Below are 20,971 nucleotides of genomic sequence, written 5' to 3' on the forward strand. Positions count from 1 at the left end.
CCACGTTTAACTGACAACAAAATATACAATACAATTGTTGTGGCATTCTATGCCTTATGACGAAGTTTAAATGAAGTTAAAGAAAACTTACCAGGGTTACACAAGCGTATCTTATGCTGGCAAATACAGCGACGCACGGAAGCCCTTTAACTGCTCGAAGGGGTTATAACGAAACATATCCTTACCTTTATTTTGAAGGTTTGTAATGTTAACGTTTAAATAATTCTATTACTTAAGAAATACTATTTATCGACACATTTTCTCTTCAATAAAGACCGTCCCGTTTGATTTTTATAATGAATTAACCGTCACTGATATTTGTGACTTCCCCTTATCCTGCTGGTATGCTCCGTTGTTATGGAAATGAGACAGACGCTAAACGTGGGAGGTGGGTAGATACCAGTCTATGGTAGATACTTGGAGATAGATTGCTTCCAGTTCCCTAACTCCGGAATCATTCAGAATCGAGTACCAAATAATTCTACGTTCTACTCAATGTTGGTAACGAAGGTAGCCTATTCGCAGCATATGTTATTAAAGTTCCTGTAAGAAATCAGGTACTGTAGCCAGAGGATAAGATAGAGACAACTCTGTCTGGTTCACCGCCCACTTGACAGAGTGCTAGGGACCAGAGGCTACTCATTCTATTAATGTCCACACACAGTAAAGTCAAGTCAGACTCTGACTACAATGGTAGACTACATTTTTTCGTGGATTTAGTAGTAGTTAAGGAGACATGTGGGTGTCTTAATGCCGTATTTTTATTAACGCGTAACAGAACATTGGCCTACTTTTAATGAAGTGCACGAAGGTACCACGTGTATTTAGCTAACATAACGCATAACGACAGCACCTCGTCTATAGAACATAAAGCACATTTCGAATTCATTGTTAAATGAAAACCAGAGAGAACATTCCAGGCTAGCTTCAGCTTGTTAAAACAAAGCAGCCAACGCTATGGATCGCTGAGGTAGTCAGGGGAGCTGTTTATATTCGTATATTCGGCATTCATATGTTTTGCTAGAGTAGTACGCAACCATAAAATGCGTTATTACCAAAGTTTACCTGAAGTACTGTTCATGCACTATCGTCAGCTTGTGTCCGTTTCCATAGCAACTCACAACCTCCGGCTGACCCTGAAAACGTATATTTTACTTCCTGTACGAGCTTCAATGGCGGAACATTTTTCATAACAGGTAAAAAAAACACATTGCTTTTGTTTTAAAAGTGGCAGTAAAATAATGTGTTATTTTTATTGGTTACCAATTATTATTGGTAATGTCGTTGAAGCTTTTTACGTTCCAAGTTATGTCCATGGCCCCTTTTCGCTCAAGATATCGGGCGTGTTGTCCATGTAATCACATGGAGCACACGTTTTCAAGATGCGCAACTTGGTGGGTAATGTTAGCTAGGTGGCTTGCTAACTAGCTATCTGGTAAACAACATTAAAAGCCGGCATAGCAAGATCATTTTGAAAACAACACTGAATCAGTTTCGATGTAAACGATCACTCTTTCTGAATCTTAAGCATTTCATGATTTTCTTTTTCGTCAGCTTGTTACTAGTTAGTTAGCTGTGAGTGCTAGATAGAGCTACGTTGCTAAATTACTGTTTAACGAGCTATTGATAACTAGCTAACTTTGTTTGCATTTAACTGTAAACATATACAGCAGACTTTCTGTATTTATTATGAAGCACTGGTTAGCTTTAAAGCAGTAACAGTAGATTGAAAGCTATAGTGCTCGCTGTCTGGTAGGATTTCCAAAATCGAACCCTTCTCTGTAAACCTAGAGATGGTTGTGCGTGAAAATCCCAGTAGAAGATCAGCAGTTTCTGAAATACTCAAACCAGCCCGTCTGGCACCAACAACCATGCCACGTTCAAAGTCACTTAAATCACCTTTCTTCCTCATTCTGATGCTCGGTTTGAACTTCAGCAGATTGTCTTGACCATAATCTGGAATGTGTACATGCCTAAATGCATTGAGTTGCTGCCATGTGATTGGCTGATTAGATATTTGAGTTAATGAGCAGTTGAACAGGTGTACCTATAAAGTGGCCGGTGTGTGTGTGTGTGTATGCATATATATACATACATATATATATATATATAATACTGTTGAGCAGTTATTTCTTTCAAAAGTCACTGTTGAAATCAACAAAGCCATTCCATTTTTATTCTAGATTTCAAAGTTATGAAAAAGCACAAACCTGACTGGAAGAACACATTGGAGGTCCCAAAAGAGAATCAATCGAAGAGGAATAGCATGTCTGTTACTGTCCTGCAGATAAACACTGATTCTCCGCTGCTGTTCATGGACGCGCCTGAGGCTAACCTGACAACAGGTCACCAGAACCAACAGGTCAAGGAAAGGAAGGAAGAGAAGAAACACAAAAAGAAGAAACATAAGAGGCATATGATTGATGGTGCAGATGTGATGCTGGAGACTGCTGAAGTGACTGTGCAAGAACTGAGTGTGGATCAGGATCAGGGCAAGGAAAGGAAGGAAGAGAAGAAACACAAAAAGAAGAAACATAAAAGGCATATGATGGATGGTGCAGATGTGATGCTGGAGACTGCCGAAATGACTGAGCAGGAACTGAGTGTGGATCAGGAACAGGGAATGGAAAGGAAAAAGAAGAAAAAGAAAAAAGAACACAAGCATCAGGCTGAAGACTGTGGTGTTTCTACAGAAGTGAAAGGGAAGGAGAAGAAAAACAAGCAAATAGAACATGGGAAGGAGGTAAATGGGTTGGAAACTTTTGAGCTGGAGGAACACATTCTAAAGGAGAGGAAGAAGACCAAAAGCAGCTGTGACCAATCAGAGGTGAGGGCTCAGTGTGAAACTGTGGCTGGTGCCGGTGATGGTGCGGAAGTATACACGGCAGAAGGGCATGTCTCTGAGCCGACCGTACAGAAGGTCCTCCAGGAGAGGAAGAAAAAAAAGAAGAAGAAAGAAAAGAGCAGTGACAAATCTGAGTTGAGCATCCAGTGTAAAACTGAGGATGGTACAGAAGCCTACCAGCAGGAAGAGGAGATCCCTCAAAAAAAGAAAAAAAAGAAGGGAAATCGCAGCTGTGATCAAACTGAATTGAGTATTCATGGAGAAACTGAGGATGGTAGAGAATCCTCCCAGCAGGAAGTGGAAATCCCACAAAAAAAGAAAAAGAAGGGAAATCACAGCTGTGATCAAACTGAATTGAGTATCCATGGAGAAACTGAGGATGGTACAGAATCCTCCCAGCAGGAAGTGGAGATCCCACAAAAAAAGAAGAGGAAGAAGGGAAATCGCAGCAGTGATCAAACTGAATTGAGTATCCATGGAGAAACTGAGGATGGTACAGAATCCTCCCAGCAGGAAGTGGAGGTCCCAGAGCAGACCCCAAAGGAGATCCTCCAGGAAACGAAGAAGAGGAAAAAAAAGAGAGAAAGCAGCTGTGGCCAAACTGAGTCAAATGTCCAGGGTGAAATTGAGGATGACTCAGAAACCTCCAAGCAGAGAGAAGAAATACCAGAGCAGATCCCATTGGGGATACTGCGAGAGAAGAAGAAGAAGAGAAACGGCAACAGTGAGAAAACTGAGCTGAGCATCCAGAGTGAAATTAAGAACGGTAATAAATCCTCCCAAAATGATGAGGAACTCCCGCTGGTGAAGAATAGGAAGAGGAGTATGATAAACCGCAAACGTGACCAAACTGAATCAAGCTTCCGCACTGGTGTGAAGGACGGTGCAAAAGCCTCCAGGCAAGGAAGGATCTCAAAGAAGATCCCACTGGTGAGGACGAGGGTTAAGAACAAGAGTGGGGGGAAAAGCAGTGATCAAAAAGAATGGAATGCTGGAATGAAGAATGATGAAACCCAGACAGAGATTTTTGAGGACAAGCCGGCTGTAAACACCCTGGACATTGAACAGTGAGTGTAAAAATTCCCATGACTTTGGCTCATTATGTTATGCTGTAGCAAGCAAACAAGTTACCTCTTTACAATAATGCGCTTCACTCTATAGCTCAATAAGAACTATGTGACCATACCTTTCGTTTCTTGGTACATTTACTGTGCTACATTAGATTCAAACTATTTTCAGCAGACTCATTCCTTTTAGGCCTGGCTAACAGGAATGCCATGCTATTTTAAAACTCTTGAACAGACTTGACAGTTGTTCTACACAATGAGCTCAAATTGACGTACTTCAGCCAAAATAAATGCCATTGTCCTCAAAGATTCTTGATTTTGGGGAAAAGGGGGGGAAAAGAAAGAAAAAAGTTATGAGTAAAAAACACAATAGAAATATGTAGTTTCCAGGAACAATCTTAAGACCATCTTAATGCTTTTTAAAAATATGTGTTGTGGTGTGCACAGGTGGACACTATTTGAAAATATAGCTGTTGATATAAATTGTTTTGAAAATTGCTTTCTCTTGCATGCATGCATCAGTTTGAGATACTTTGGGAAATGTAGTGTATGTGGACACCTGAACATCTATAGAGTTGGACCCCCCCTTTGCTGCTGTAACAGCCTCCGCTTTTCTGGGAAGGCTTTCCACTAGATTTTGGAACATAGCTGCTCTTCCATTCAGCCACAAGAGCATTAGTGAGGTTGGGCACTGATGTTGGACATAAGGCCTGGCTTGCAGTCGGCATTCCAATTCATCCCAAAGGTGTTTGATTGTGTTGAGGTCAGGGCTCTGTGCAGGCCAGTCCAATTCTTCCCCACCAAACTCTGCAAACCATTACTCAATGAACCTTGCTTTGTGCACAGTGGCATTGTCATGCTGAAACAGCAAAGTGCCTTCCCCAAACTGTTGCCACAAAGTTGGAAGCCCACAATTCTCTAGAATGTAATTGTATGCTGTAGCATAAAGATTTCCCTTCACTGGAACGAAGGGGCCTAGCCCAAACCCTGAAAAACTAGGGAAGCTGTAGTCTAGCAAGTCAGAAATTTGACAAACTGACTTGTTGGAAAAGTGGCATCCTATGACAGTGCCACGTTTAAAGTCTCTGAGTTCTTCAGTATTCTACTGCCAATGTTTGTCAATGGAGGTTGCATGGCTACATGCTTTATTTTATGCACCTGTTAGCAATGGGTGTGGCTGACATAGCCGAAACAAATAATTAGAAAGGGTGTCCACATACATGGATATGTTGTGTAGTTGTTGGGTTTTTGTGTTAGCACCTGTCCCTAGTTCATAATCGCTAGTTCTGACACTGCTGTTTCTTTGGCTCACATCATTCCAAAGGAGCGGGGATGACTGGGAGCTCAAGAGGATGGAGTACATAGATGAACTGAAAGAATTTATTCCAAATGTTGAGAAGAAATCTGCGCATACATTGGTCCACCTCATGAAGTATGACTTGCTACGATTCAGGGAGTTTAAAAAAGCAGGTAAGAGAGACTCATGCCAAGCTTACAGATGTGTATGTTATTTTTTAAGTATTGATTTTATACTTGCTAAGAGTCAGTGTTTCTTGCCTTACGCCCAGGACATGCATTTATGGGGAAAAAATAGCTTACATATATGTAAAAACAACTGTTATTGTATAATAATCGCTTTAATGACTAAGAAAATATTAGGCGGAGTGAAACAATGCCTATCTGGTTAACTGCACACTGATGTATGTAAAATGTTTTGCACAAAATGTAATATTTTGTTAGACAGTTGTCTCTGGTTTATTCAGAGCAAAACCCAAAACAAGATAATAGACTAGCTTTTCATATCTGAGAAGTGACAGATGTGAGTTTGTCAAACGACTGGGGACATCATCTGTAAAAAAAAAAAAGAAAAGGAAATTGGCAGCTTATTAGGCAGACATAATGTTATTTATGTTTTGAAAATATTAGCTAAATATTTCTTTGGAGCAAGGAACAGGTAAGAAACTGTTTAATTGCAAATGGCCTTCAGAAAGGCATTGTCCAACCAACCATCCATCCATCCATCTGTTATTTATACCTGCTTATCCTGTTCAGGGTCATGGGGGGTGCTGGAGCCTATCCCAGCATGCACTGGGTGAGAGGCAGGAATGCACCCTGGACAGGTTGCCAGTCTGTCGCAGGGCGCACACACCATTCACTCACACAGTCATACCCGCTTCCCACTGCACCACCCCTGCCAAAGCATTGTCAATAAATAAAATACAGCTGCAAGTAGGAATTAAGGGGGCCACACACTCAAATTCACAAATGCATATTCAAATGTGAAAAAAACATGCATATGCACATTTCTAATGTGGTCCTTGGTCAACATGAGAAAGTTTTAAATGTCTACAAAACATTTGTTTTTTATTTTTTGTTGTAAATTCTTGTTTTTAAATTCTCGTTTTTAGCTCTGTTGTGCCACCTTGTGGTTTAATCAGTCTGGTTTTTTTAGGGCTGTCCTGAGGGTGGAGTTGTTAATGTACTTACCATGTTTCATCTCTTTGTGTTTTACTGTCTGGGATTTATTAGCCTCTTGGTAAAAAGTCGTGCCCACATGCAAATTCATTGGATTACTGCAAGCATGTATTTAAGCATAGTAACTTCATTTTTGTAACTGTTGAAAAAGATATTTATGATCACATGCTATAGTTAATGTTTCATGCAATTTAAACTAAGTGGAGATGCCATAAGTGTTTTTTAATTTATTAAAAATGGCTGTAAATCCATAATCCTAGGCTAATGGGTTCTTGAGGCAAATTTTGTATGTAAAGTGGGATCTTTGGATGTTAGTTACTGGTCCCTAAGTGAAACAGAACAGGATTGTTTCATTTGTGGAAATTCAGTTGGATGCTATTGCATCACCATGTGGCCAATCGGCACCAACTTTGATGAGTATTGGTTTGAAGGTACCGCCTATCACTGTTCCAAATTGCATGCACTTCGGCGAGGTGAAAGTCAGAAAAGTGACATAATGAACAAACAAAATCCTAAAAGGCTGCCTGTTCAAGATGGCAGTGACTAAATAATATGTACACATATCCGTACTGTGACAATTAGTCAGGGTAGCAGATTTGTCACGTCAAAATGAAAACAGATTTTTATTGAATTAAAAAAAAAAAAGTTTAATCTCTTATGTCAAGCCTTTTGGGATTTATTAGCTTTCTTACAAATAGCCATGTCCACATGCAAATTATTTTTTCTCCCTGCAGGCTCATTTCCAAGTATAGCAACTTCATTTATATACTTTTAAAGATATTTGTGAGTATATGAAGTATACTCGGTTTTGTGCAAATTGGTCAAACATTGTAGATTATGTTTTTAAGATATTTTATAATTGATATAAAATGGTAGAAGATCTACCCAGATGCACCTTTTTGGTCAAAATGGCAAAGTTGTTCTTTGTGAGGAGTGGTGCAGGAGTTAGGCCCTTTCAAAGTTTATATTTTCAGTTGAGTGGTATAGTGCCACCAACTGTCCAGTCGCTGCCAAAATCACTTGTTCTGTAATGGACACCACCTTCGACCACCGTGAAAGGATTCGTAAAATGTTATCGAACATGCTGGCCAGAAATGAGCGAAACGTTGGAAGATACGATAGTAAGTCTTACAAATACAATAAGGTACCAGCAGCCTCGTTGCTTGGCTCCCTGATAACGTTTACAAATACAATAGCGTGCCCTGCATCTGTGGTGCTTGGCACATCGTCCTATGGGTGGCAGGGTTTAGTCAGACAGGGCTCCGTGTTCTTGTCTGGTGACCCCTGCCGGTCTATCGGGTGCCCATAAATTGCAGTCAACTCTGACTCAAGCTTAACTGTAGTCAGCGGTGTGTAAGGAGGCAGGTGGCGACACCACATGTTTTGGTGGAGAACCATCTACACACTCCCAGAATCAGCAGTGGGGCTAGCAGCATGAACACGGCTGTGCTTGCAGACTATTGGACATTCAAAATTGAGGTAGGAGTTAGATATATTGAGCCCCATGAAACCAAAAAAAGAAATTAGAATGCTTACTTGAAACCAGGAATTCTCAACCCTGGTCCTGAAGGGGCGTAGCTGTCTGTGATTATAGTTAATGCAGGGTACTGATATTAAGGTGAGAACAAAAACCAGCAGACTCTGTGGCCCCCAAGGATGAGGGGTGAGAACTTCTGAATGAGACTATTACAAGACATTTTTGCTGCACATTTCTATGTAAAGAGATTTATTAAATGGTGTGTTTTGATTATGTGCAGGTGTTAGCCTGAGACATGGAAGATACAGTAATGAGGAAGTGACGAAGCTGGTGAAGAACGTTGAGGACTTCCTGGCCTTGACAGGGATTGACAGCGGCACTAAGCTTTTCTTCCCCTCGCGTTTCCCAGAGGAAATGTCCCACATAGTCAAGATGAAAAGGGAGTACAAGTTCCATTTACGAATGTGTGAGTACCTCGGCCTGACCTCAGCTCGTGTACGGATTTGAATACTTACTCTGACCACTGCAACCTGACTGGAAATTTCGAACATTTTATCAACCTGTTTTTGCATGAGTTCTCGGAATGACCTTTGGAGAGGTAAATTAGGATCACTCTTAAAGTGATGGTTCACCTAGAGGATGTAAATCATTTGTGCTTTTCTCGATGGTGTACTACTCACTCAAAAGATTTTTTAGAAAATGTACTGCCTACAAAAACCTGCATCCACCAACAGCTAAGATCAGTGTCTAGAAGCTTTGGCAGCTTTCTCAAAATTGCAAGCCAAAATTTATCGCCGGCAATTTTTAATCAGTTTTTCTAACCTTCTAATCTATTTTTGACATTGAACATGCATTTCATTTTGTGTGATGCTTTAATAGCTTTGAAATGTATTAGGAAAGCAGACCTTTTTAAACACAGGCCGAACAACCACTTCTTGAAAATGTTTTTGCAATCGAATGTGCAAAACCAGTATTAGATAAAATGTCGCTATAGCATGTTATTGGGTGATTGGGTGGTCATTTTGGCATGCAATTTTGAGCAAGTGATCGGGAGGTTCAAGAGCTCATTATTGGCTGGACTGCAACAGCGGGGCCAGCCCTACAAACGCGAATGTCTATGAGTGACTGACTGACTGAGTGATGAAGTTACACCATTAGTCGGCCAAGTTGTGAAGTTACATCATTGGTCGGCCGGATCACGTGTGTTAGGTCCAGCCATATACTAGGTTTTAACCTGGTCTTGTTTTTGGACAGTAATGCTAATGATGCTAGCATTTGGTGGATTGAGGTCCATGCACAAATTGAATTCAATAAAAAAACATTTTTGAATACCCAGTGAGTGCACATCGATTTTCTGTAAAATTCTACCCGAAAGGACCCTTCCTCTCCCTCTTCGAACTCAGCCTGAGGATAATACAGTCTCTGCAGCTGATCAGATCCCTCTGTCTTTGGGGCTTGTTCTGCCACCAGTTGCACGTCACCCACTGGAACAATGGCTTAAGGATCAGCCACTCTAAGCCTGAAAAAATGTATTTCTAAAAACAAACCAAAATAGGCTGTGCCCCTTTATTTTAATTCTTCTAATTCTAATTGTCCCATTACAGCTGATGGGATCTGTAGGCCCTGGCATGACATATACAGCAAAGGCAGGAAGCTATTTGACTTCAACAAGATGGGAAGGTAAGCAAACTAGGTAATGAACTGCTGCTACTTATGTTTTGTCATGAATTCATGAGTTGCAGCTGCAGACTGCACTTGTAGCATTGGTTAAAATGTTCTACTGTGGTCTGACACAGGAGTGAATGAGCCCAGGTGTACTCTGATTGGGTGTGTGCCCCTCTCAGATTTGTCAGCCTAGGTAATGATGTAAGAATGCATTTTTGAGCACAGCCTATGCTGGTGTAATATCTTGTTATCCCTGCCCCCAGGTTCACAGATGACGAAGTTAATTCACTGCAGAAGCTGTACACGTTGCATGGCAACAACTGGATGAAGATTGCCGAGATAACTGGCCGCAGCAGCCACGCCTTGGAGAAGCGCTACTCGCAGCTGTGTGCGTTGTCCAGCAGGTGCCGCCTTTGTTCAAAGCATCCACACACAAATGCAACCCAGGCAGTTTTCTGGATGCAAAACATCCCTGATTCTTGCATGTGCTACATATTGTTTTGTATTTGCTGAGATGCCCCTCTCTGGGGTTGACTCATGGAGCTGAACAAATGGATTGCAAAAATGTAATCGGTAAAATTTTGAGATGCCTAAATGTCATGGAAATGTATGTGCATTATTCACACAGCGGTCTCTGAAGCTCAAGTACCTCCCTCAGAGGTGCAACAGCTGGTGTCCTATCAGTGCTTTGAATGTACAACACTACAGTCCCTACCCACTGCTCTACATTTCCATTATATATTGGTTGACATTGGTTTCTGTGAGAATGGGAAAATAATACATTTGCTTTACGTGGTCAATGCGAGGGAAGTGGTGATGATGCAGAGAACAAATGAGGGCGAGAGAGATCCAGTCATTTCTGTGAATTCTCAGCAAAGTTTTAAGTGTGGTGCCGCGGATCTTGTTAACATGGAGATTTGTTCATGTTTGTGGATAACTGATAATTAATGAGAATCGTACTTTATCAGACCTGTGTTCTGTAGCACAGTGGGTAAGGAACTGGGCTTGTAACTAAAAGGTCGTAGGTTCGATTCCCGGGTAGGACACTTCCGTTGTACCCTTGAGCAAGGTACTTAACCGAAATTTCTTCAGTATATATCCAGCTGTATAAATGGATACAATGTATAATGCTATGTGAAAGTTGTGTAAGTCGCTCTGGATAAGAGCGTCTGCTAAATGCCTGTAATGTAATGTAGTTGTTCCAATAACCTTTGGTGTGCACTTACTGTATGTTGTTTTGGATAAAATGCCAAATGAAATGTAATGTGCTGGGGCCTCTTGCACCCGTGCACATTGCAGCAATGTTGTTCCAGTTCCTTGCGTCCCTTTTGTTTGCAATGGTACACTTTGGAATCTCTTGGGTGGTGCTCTGACCTGCTGTGTGTGTGTGTGTTTGTGTGTGTGTGTCTCCCAGCCGTGAACAAAGGCCGTTGGACTGAAGACGAGATGCAGAGCCTGGAGGGGGCCCTCAGGGACCACCTGTTCGCGCTGGCCGAACCCGGAGCTGACGGCCCCACCATCAGGAGGGACCAGCTCTACCGCAACCTGCCCTGGACCAAAGTGGCCCAAAGAGTGGGCACCCGCAGCTGGGACAAGTGCAGGGCAAAGTGGTGAGAACTGGGCCGGGTCAGGGCGACTGAACCATGCCTCTGCAAGACCAAAACAGTCAAAGCTCCTTCATTTGGACTGAACCACAGAGATCTAAATAGTCATTTATCAAATACATTGTACTTTATTAAAGTGTTATTCACACTACCTGTTAATCATTTTAGAAGATGCCCTTATCCACAGTGACTTCACATAGGATATGTGTAGCACGATATACTGAGACTGATTTGATTAGGGAGTCACTTACAGTGGCAGTTGTGTATTTGACCAACCAATGTATTCATGCATGTATGCAAAAACATGGCTCTCAGCTATTTTTTTGTTTGTCCTGGCCCTCCCATCCTACTGGTTTCGCCCCTGTCTTGGGGGTGGACTACATGCCCCGCCCTGCTGCCGGCGAGCATACATGCAGTCATTACATTACATTACATTCATTTGGCAGACGCTTTTATCCAAAGCGACGTACAAAAGTGCATTTTCATGATCGTAGACAACTGCTGAACACGGGTTCAGTAAGGTACAATTACTTAGTTTGTACAGCTATTTCTAGCCGAGAACAATGAACACTATCCTGGTCTAACATCTGCAAAGCCAAACTAGGCAGAAGAATAAGCTACATTATCAGGACGAATACAATTTACCAAGAAGTGCAGGGATGGGGCAACATGTAACAAGTGACAGGAAAAAGGTTTTTTTTTTTTTTTTTTATATATATAATATACAACGTGGTGGTGGTTATTCTAGGTATAGTCTGAAGAGATGAGTCTTCAGGCCACGGCGGAAGAGGTAGTGAGGGGAAGGTTCGGAGAGGGACGGGAGTTCGTTCCACCACTGGGGCTAGGGTGGAGAAGCTCTGTGATCCTTTGGGCGGGTGGGAGGGTTGCAAGACGCCCTGCTGCCGCAGAGCGGAGTGGTCGAGCAGGCACATAGAATGAGTCATGTCTGCAAGTAGATGGGGCTGTCCCATCTACTTGCAGGACATGACTCAATTCTATGTGCCTGCTCGACCACTCCGCTCTGCGGCAGCAGGGCGTCTTGCAACCCCTCCCACCCGAGTCCACGGGTCCACAGTCCATCTTCTGAGTCCACGAGCCACTAGCCCCTAAACTTGTCCCTGATGTTTATTTCATTACCTGGTGGCCAACTGATGTTTTGTCACAGAAATCCAAAGTTAAAATGTTTTCTTTTTTATTTTTGGAGGATGACTATTCTGAAAAAAAGGATGGCCGAGGCAACAGAGCAGAACCCTGGCTGTGATTCATCTGCGAACACAGTCAGGCTCATTAGAACGTAAGTATACTCACGTGAAAAATGTAGATCTGTTCTGAATGTAGCATTCACCTTTGCAGAGATGAGACTAGTCAGGGCCAGTCCATTCCTCGGGCTGTAGGTTTTACAGGGATTAGATCTCGTGAAGACTGCAGACCGCTGGAGCCCGGTTGAGTAGAGGTGTCATAGTTGCGTCTGCCCAAGCTTCCCCAGGGACATTACGGCCAACTACGTGCTGAACTCTAGATCATTAAAGCAGAGCAACATTGGACACGGATACAAAAACTGTAACGTGATGAATGAGATCATGAGTATTGTACAACACATTACACTTCTCACCTAGATACGGGTATAATATTTCCAGGGCTGGGTAATGTAAGTTTTCTCAGAGCTCAGTTACAATGTAAATGTGATATCCTCCTAAAACTGGGCCATATATTCTACTATGCTGAAACCTGCACTACATGGGACATTCAATAGAAATAAAATAAATATATCCGACAGTATTCTTACTTTACCGTCAAAAAATGTAAATACATTTTTCCCCTCCTGGTTTCAGGTGGATTTGCATGGTTTTCTCTGTTCTATGGTCATCTTTCTGTATGCACCTTGCACATCAGGATCGTATTCGGCGTAAACTTGCTTTTTGTGATGGGCAAATAAAACTACTGCTACCGTAAGGCATCGGTAACATCAGTCTGCTGTTATTCTCCCTTTTCAGGTTGTATGAGCTGGAAATTGAAGATGCAGCAGACATCAACTGGGAGGACCTCACCAAAGTTTTTGGGTAGTGTACACTTAGATGCACATACCAACATTTTCACACAGGGAAGGTTGATCTCGGCTTAAACAAGAAATAATCTTCCTGTTTTGTAAAATGGTGCTCTTGGCTGTTAGAGAGAAGGTTTGAAGCCTCAGAAACCTAGTGCCCTGAATGTCCCTGAAGTGCACCCTCACATGTAGTGCTGTACCAGTTAAATGGTAAATGGTAAATGGACTGCATTTATATAGCGCTTTTATCCAAAGCGCTTTACAATTGATGCCTCTCATTCGCCAGAGCAGTTAGAGGTTAGGGGTTAGGTGTCTTGCTCAAGGACACTTCGACATGCCCAGGGCGGGGTTTGAACCGGCAACCCTCCGACTGCCAGACAATCGGTCTTACCTCCTGAGCTATATCGCCCTCAGTTAGTTAGCCACCTGCTTTAAAGTCTTGTGAAAACCGGGGTTGCACTAATTTTGTGCTAATGTGCTGTGATTTAGAAATTGCATTATTGTTTATATTTTTAAATGGGTTGTTCACTTTATGAAGTTTTTAAATACTATTTCAGTTTTTGTGTATGTTTACAAGACTAACCCCTGAAATGCTTTGATATCTAGTAGTAGTAGTAGTAATTTATTTTGGTCCTTATTAACAATTTTCCAAAAAGAATGCACATAGAAATAAATAAATAACAATTAGGCATTAAATTAAATTCAAAGGAAAACAAAAAATATTGACCGAAAAGGTGTAGCTTATTATACCGACCCTTTTTACATTACATTACATTACAGGCATTTGGCAGACGCTCTTATCCAGAGCGACGTACAACAAAGTGTATAACCATAACCAGGAACAAGTATGACGAAACCCCTAGAGAGAAGTACCGGTCCAAGTGCAGGGAACAACCGCATAGTTCAACTTGGACCCTGAAGGTTAAACTGATTAACACTAACACAACGAGAACGGCAACAACGCAATCTATGGAAAAAATACAAGCAGTAGTTAAGACAGTTAATGCACCTAAGTCACCTACGAAACAGCTGCCTAGTTACAACCCTAAGCTTACAGTTATTTACAGGGGGGTAGGGATGGGGAGAGGTGCAGCCTGAAGAGGTGAGTCTTCAGTCGTTGTTTGAAATGGGTCAGTGTCTCAGCTGTTCTGACCTCCACAGGGAGGTTATTCCACCACCGTGGGGCCAGAACAGACAGGAGACGTGTTCTGGAAGTGCAGGTGCGAAGAGGGGGAGGTGCTAGGCGTCCTGAGGTAGCAGAACGGAGGGATCTGGCTGGCATGTAGGGTTTGAATATCTTGTGGAGGTATGCTGGGGCTGATCCCTTGACTGCCTGGTATGCTAGGACCAATGTTTTGATTTGATGCCAGCTGTAACAGGCAGCCAGTGGAGGGTAGTGAGCAGGGGAGTGACGTGGGAGTGTCTGGGGAGGTTGAAGACCAGACGAGCCTCAGCATTCTGAATGAGTTGCAGGGGTCTGGTGGCAGATGCCGGTAGTCCAGCCAGAAGAGAGTTGCAGTAGTCCAGGCGGGATAGAACCATTGCTTAGACCAGGAGCTGGGTTGAGTAGGTGGTGAGAAAGGGGCGGATTCTGCGGATGTTATTTAGGAAGAATCTGCATGCCCGGTTTACTGCTGCGATGTTATGTTTTTACATAACATATTCTAATAGTCAACCCTTTCACTACTAGGTTTAGGCTATACAAAAACAGAACAGAAACAAAAAGAAAAGTTCCAAACGTTTCATACACAATAATGATCATAACTCTGTTTTATATTTGTTTACCACATTAATTTTAAACATTTTTTTAAATTTGAAAAGTGAACTACACATTCTTAATTCCTTGTCACAACTATTCCACAAATTAACCCATTTGACAGATATACATCTCATCTTTATATTTGTCCTTACCCTTGATTTGACCTTGACCTTTGTGACCTTTTTTGGTTCTGTGGCTGTGTGATTCCCTAACACTAGGAAAATAGTTGCTAAGATATTTGGGGGCCCTGTGATTGACTATTTTGTGCACCATGTTGAGCCTAAGCTGGGCTACTCTGGCCTCAACTGGTAACCAGTTGAGCTCTTGAATATGGCCTCCAAACATGATCACGAGGGCCTAGGCCCATCACAACCCTCATCAGCTTATTCTGTGACACCTGTAGTTTCTTCTTTAATGAAACTGACGGCCCCCCCAAACCAGGCTACACTAGCACAATCAAAATGGCACTGTACTAGTCTGTTAGCAAGTAGTCTAAGGCTTTCCCTGTCAAGCAGATTGGCCTTTCTAGCCAAAAACTTTGTCCAGGCATTTACTTTACCCAGCACTTGTAAGGCCACCCCCCCCCCCCAAGACTGTCAGGTTTGGGTGTGATTTCCTTTGACCTTGGTTTTTCCTCTTCATTTCCTGAAGGGATGTTACGCCCCACTATGTGCAAACAAAGTTCCACAGACTGAAGACCAAATGGGTTCCCCGGTGGCAAGCTTATTCGTTTGGTGGTAAGTTTGTGCCTAAGCCTATATGTCCAAGTGCACTGCATTATTAGAGGCATGTCACAGTCTCAGCAAGCTGCTCGTTATTTTTATTGTTTGCTGGTTATTGCATGATTGCATGTTACCATGCAGCCTCATCCAAACTGACTTGGAATTTGTTCTGTCTGTTCAGAAATCATTGACTTCCTTTATGAGAAAGCCTTGCCACAGCTGGAGGAGAAGCTGCAGCTCCATACAGATGAACCTGAGAGAGAGATGGAAGACGTGAGCAATCAACAGGAGAGCTTCCTCCTCTCCAAGATCTTCAGTGACATTTAACAATTGGAGAGACATGAAGACGTGTACGCCTGAAGTGCATCAAAAAGTGTATATAGAGAGATTTCTGTACTTTTCTGTGCTGAATCTTGGATGGATTAGGTTTAGCCATAAAATGGGAATTTGTATGTGTTTTCATTTGTAGAAAAGATTTTGGTTTACAGATTTTAATTCCATATTTTTGCCATTTTTAATACCAGAAATTTTTATACTTTTCCCCAAATGAGTGTAAAGCTTGATATGATGTGTTCACATTACCATTTGGATAAACCGCTAAATGCATAGACGGTGGGACTCTGTCTGTTTTCACTGTGCGGTAAGATGGAATTCTTACTACTTTCAAACCAGTAGGACTCAGATGTAGGTTGTTATGAGGAGTGTGTCTTCAGTGTAATTGCCAGAGACCTTTTGAGGAATAGTGGTATGTTTCTGTCTAGTTTATACATAGGTTGAAGATTTAATTTATTTTTTGTACGCGTGATATAATCCATCTTTTTATTTTGGCATTAAAGTGAAAGCTATTACAGTTGAATGAAAATTAAAAGCTGCCTTATATTTCCTCTTGTTACGTTATGTTGTATGTGTGATTTCTTGTCTGTGTCGCTTGAATGTGGGCAAAACCAAACTGTTGAATCGCATGCTTATTTTTTGATAACTTTTCTGCCATTTTAAGGCTACTCAATATTCTTTGTATGGTCTAGAGCGGGGGTTATCAAACTTTCTTTCGCCAAAGACCCCCCCTCACATACAGTTGAGGCCAAAAGTTTACATACACCTAGGCTAAAGACATTCAAACTCAATTTTTTACAACCCCAGACATTTCCTGTTACCATTTCCTGTGTTAAGTCAATTAGGGTATCTACTTTATTTTCATAAGAGGTCATTTCAAAATAATAGCAAAGAGAGAGATTTAGCCTATTTCAGCTTTTGCGTACGTAACGGCCAGATTTAGGGGCCGTTCGATATAGAAAAACTGCAGACTCACCACCTTCAGCATGCGTGTCCTCTTCCCCCGCCCACCTTCTTTTTTTTCTTTCTTTTTTAAAAATTGTTCTTGTATTCCCGGCTGGCTCCCCGGGTGTGGGGCCTGTATCCAGCCACCAAATCCAGGTTGGCCACCAGGGTTTTGGAAAGTCACATTCCCTTGTGGGGCCGTGTCCCAGCCCCCGGTAGCTTGGTTGGTCTTGGGGTGTGGGCAATTATGGAGCCAATGTCCTTGTTGTCCACAATTGTAGCAGACGTTGGGGCCTACCATAGAGTGGGGCCTTTGTCCAGCCCCTTGACCTCGGCCGCGTTTACGTCCTCTACCGCGACCCCCCTGCTGCTGTTGTTGCTGCCCCTGCTGTCCCCGGCTCCCCTGGGCTCCCTGGAAGGCCTGGAGCTGTGCCGTCTGTAGCTGGGCGCTCAGTTTCTCAGTCTTCTTTTTGATGTTTTTTGAGAGCTTCCTCGTCGCGGTGAACAGCATGGCGGAGGACCTCTTTCAGCCGCTGGGTTTTCCAGCCGACGCAGGAGGACTTGGTTGCTGCAGTCAGCTCTTCACGCAGGCCGTCCAGGAAGCAGTGGGTCAGCTGGGTCTCGTGTGGGCTGATATCGGTGTCGTTTTCAGGCTTCTCCATTCCGCTGTGTGAGTTGTAATTCGTCTACCTGTTTAGCGTACTCGCTATTAGGGCTAGGGCTGTATGGACATCCCGGATTCAGATCTCCCCTCACACTGCCCCACCTTAATTTGAGATTTTTAGCCATTACAGTCTGTAATTCACCAGCAGTTGGCCGACAAGTGGCAATGAGGCCCCTCAGAGCCTCCATGAACTTACCCCCCCCCCCCCCCCACCTCAGTTGGATCTGGCAGGTCCTCGCACACGGCAGCCAACTCCACTAGCTTCCTGGGACGATACACCAGAACCGTCGGGTCCTGACCGTCCTGTCCTGCTTGGGGATTCGGGCACTCCAGCATAGGGAGCTGTGGCTCGGCCTTCCCTCCAGGCATGCTGTACTGGGTGGCGCTTCTGGTGCGCGACGGGCTGCTGGACGGAACGGGCGGGGGCTCGCGGCTACTGGGGGCGCCCCTGACTGGGTCAGCGACGCTGGAATCTGGGGAGGAGGCAGGACTAGGCATAAAGCTTACCAGGGCTGGTGCTTGACCTGGGCCGGTTGTTGTCCCACTGGTGGGGGGTTGGGGTTGGGGTCAGCGTGGGTCAGAGCTGGAACTCTGCCTGAGCACCAGGTGCGGAGGGTTGTCGTGGAGCCGGCGGGTGGTTGTGATAGGGCGGTGGACACGCAGGGCAGTCCAGGTCCAAGTCAATTTGGTGTATGCTGGCGAGTTGTGCTGAACTTGGATACAAAGGGCTGCCGGAATGCGGAGAAGGAGGTAGCACTGAATCTAAAAGTGACGGTTTTTTCTCAGCTTATCTTATCTCCGTCTCCCCCCTTAGTCTGTTTCTCCTGCCTTAAAGTTGTTTCTTTTGTCCATAAAACTACTGCACCCCAGTCGGGTTTCCATATATTTTAATTTTTCTTATATTTAGTCTCATTTTCCTGCAATCTGTTCCTTAAGAGTTCAATCTGATTTGTGCTAAAACTGCCCTTTTTAGGGAATCCTAATTTTTCCCGTTCATTACACTGGTGCGTGGCTGCTGACCGATATTCGTCATGCATGATTTTTATTGGACCCGTAAGAGTCCTGGACCTTTGAACCCTTCGAATTCTTCGAACCCACGGCTGTAAGTTTATCCTACCACCAGTCTGTACCTTATTTTTATCTTAATGCATAAAAAATCCCTTTTTATATGTCCCTGCATGTTAGAATTATTTGTCCACACTATTACTAATTCTTATATTTATTTCATGCACTTACCGATGCATTCAGTTCGAACTATTCAGTGGTTTAAATTACCCGTTTCTTTGAGACTTTGTCTCTGAGTTAATGGACCCGTCGGCCCCCCCTGTCAGACAAGCTATAACAGGCCCCATCTGAGTCTTCCTATCTGGGTCGTCCTGAACGTCCTGAATACAGGGTTAAACCATAAAAGAGGAATACCGTCCATTCGAGGGATACCACCCTCATAAACCAAAAAAGAGGAATACTGTCCCCTTTTAACCATAAAGGAGGAATACCGTCCTCGCTGAACAGACGTGCTGTGGTCTCACCTCGGTATGTTCTTAGGATCGCGTATTGGTCACCCCTCACATGAGCTTCCCCGACCCGGACCGGATACCGTCATTCTTCCTCGCAGGCGACTGCTTACAGTCCCTTCTTGGGGCGGGTTTTCAGTTCAAGGGGTTATAACCCCTGGCAGTGTACATAGTCTTTCCGCGTCTCAGCCTTTGAGGTTACCCTGCAGAAGGGAAAAAGCAAATTAGCGATCCTGCCGACTATGCCAAGAAATGTCAGGGAAATTACCGTTTCCCATCCCCACATACCCAGAGGTGAGATCGTTCCCCAATAACAGTGTCACAGCACTTTCAATGATAAATAAGACTTTTATTCAACTTGCAAGGAGAAAAAAGAATGAGAGAGTACTCACAAAACTCTCTGAAGTTACAGATGCATAGGCCGTTCCTTATATCCACAATCTCAGTGACTTTCCACTATGCACAGGAGGCATGTTTTCTCCTTCTCACGCAAACAATTGCCCTCTGCCCTAATTAATCTTCTACCCTCCTTAGTAGTGGACACCCCATCTGACAACCTTGGTCTTCTAGATTTATTTAGTCTTCTGATAAGGTTGACCTTACAATAAATCCTCCAGGGTGCAGTGTTATCCACCAGGCCCCCCAATGTCTGGAGGATGGGACAACCTGTTTGTTTATGACAGGCCTTGGTTGTTTATCTTTTTGTTTACTGACCAGCTCTCAGCCTTCTCACTTTCCAGAACTCAGAACAGACTATGCAAAGGTTAAAACACTTGATCTGAAACTATTTGCTCTAAAGAGTTTATTTCTAATCATTTATATTGGGATATATGGTATAACAGTAATCAAGACAGTAATAAAGGATACATTTAATCACGTGATGGTCTCTATGTTAACACACATATACTGTCAATCAGAAAATTACTCTTACAATGTACTACATCAAAAATTTTCAGTGGGTCAAAAGTTTGCATACACTTTGTTAGCATTTGGCCTTTTAATTGCTTAAGTTGAATCAATCTCTTGGGGTAGCCTTCCACAAGCTTCTCACAATACTTTGCCGGAATTTTTTTCCCATTCCTCCTGACAGAACTGGTGTAACTCATCGATTGTTTTAAAATGACCTCTGATGTGAACAAAGTAATAATAAATGTATATGATAGATTCTACAACAATTACAATATATATCAGAACAATGTAGCCTAGAAATTTTCAGACCCCCCTGGGCTACATGCCACAGTTTGAGAACCACTGGTCTACAGTTTGTTTAGAAAGGGTTGTGCCACCAAAGGCAAGGTAACCAGAGTAATGAACTAGACAGAAACTTTTCATTTATTAACTTCTCATTCCCAATTTAATGCTAAATTTGGCCTGTCACAACATCTCTAGAATAGCCCATTATTTGTTCTAGAGTAGACCAGGTCCTGCAGAGCGCAAAGTGGTAGTTGTGTCACGACACGGGTAGGGACTCAATCGCAGACCACAGCAGAATTCTCTGTTCAAATCAGTTTATTAAAGATCAGTCCAAGACAGCAGGCAGAATGAATAATTTGGGTACAGGCAGAGGTCGTAACCAAAAAACAGTCGGAGGCAGGCAGATAATCCAGACAGCAGGCAGAGACAAAATCCAGGGACAGGCAGAGATCAAGCACAGGTACAGACAAAGCAGGCTGGCAAACAATCCAAAATCAGTAAGGCAAGGCGAAGGTCAGAATAATCAGGCAGTCATACACATAAAAAAACCTATCCTATAAAACAGGCTGGAACAACACACAGGAGCAATCTGGGACAAACTGACAAACTAAGGTAAGACATTCAGTCTTAAATAGGCAGAGGATAATGAGGGAACAAGGAACA

The 20,971-nt window shown here is 43.0% G+C and overlaps 2 protein-coding genes across 8 annotated transcripts in view; one reads left to right on the top strand and one right to left on the bottom strand.

Moving 5' to 3' along the window:
- Positions 1-1,153, bottom strand: part of cfap77 (cilia and flagella associated protein 77) — a 43,835-nt gene extending 42,682 nt beyond the window's left edge. For 2 of the 5 annotated variants that reach the window (XM_064354527.1, XM_064354522.1), the window contains exon 1: positions 1,066-1,153. The gene's annotated coding sequence lies outside the window, so the exon portion shown is untranslated. Of the gene's footprint in view, positions 1-91; positions 345-1,055 lie in introns of those variants that run through there. The other 3 variants (XM_064354525.1, XM_064354524.1, XM_064354523.1) reach the window with 3 other exon arrangements.
- LOC135265170 (transcription termination factor 1-like) lies at positions 1,007-16,550 on the top strand. 3 transcript variants are annotated; one of them, XM_064354519.1, is made up of 11 exons: positions 1,015-1,196; positions 2,184-3,912; positions 5,237-5,382; positions 8,145-8,330; positions 9,469-9,544; positions 9,793-9,917; positions 10,944-11,139; positions 12,338-12,427; positions 13,128-13,193; positions 15,588-15,673; positions 15,840-16,550. In XM_064354519.1, the coding sequence occupies exons 2-11, from the start codon at positions 2,195-2,197 to the stop codon at positions 15,983-15,985; spliced, it is 2,835 nt and encodes a 944-aa protein (XP_064210589.1). In that variant the 5' UTR covers positions 1,015-1,196; positions 2,184-2,194; the 3' UTR covers positions 15,986-16,550. The 3 variants fall into 3 exon arrangements, with proteins under 3 accessions (XP_064210591.1, XP_064210589.1, XP_064210590.1); XM_064354520.1 differs by lacking the exon at positions 1,015-1,196 and adding an exon at positions 1,218-1,394; XM_064354521.1 differs by lacking the exons at positions 12,338-12,427; positions 13,128-13,193; positions 15,588-15,673; positions 15,840-16,550 and having other exon boundaries at positions 1,007-1,196; positions 9,793-9,933; positions 10,944-11,114.
- Positions 16,551-20,971: the final 4,421 nt, after the last annotated feature.

This window comes from Anguilla rostrata, chromosome 10 (assembly GCF_018555375.3).
Source record: "Anguilla rostrata isolate EN2019 chromosome 10, ASM1855537v3, whole genome shotgun sequence".
Lineage (NCBI taxonomy): Eukaryota > Metazoa > Chordata > Actinopteri > Anguilliformes > Anguillidae > Anguilla > Anguilla rostrata.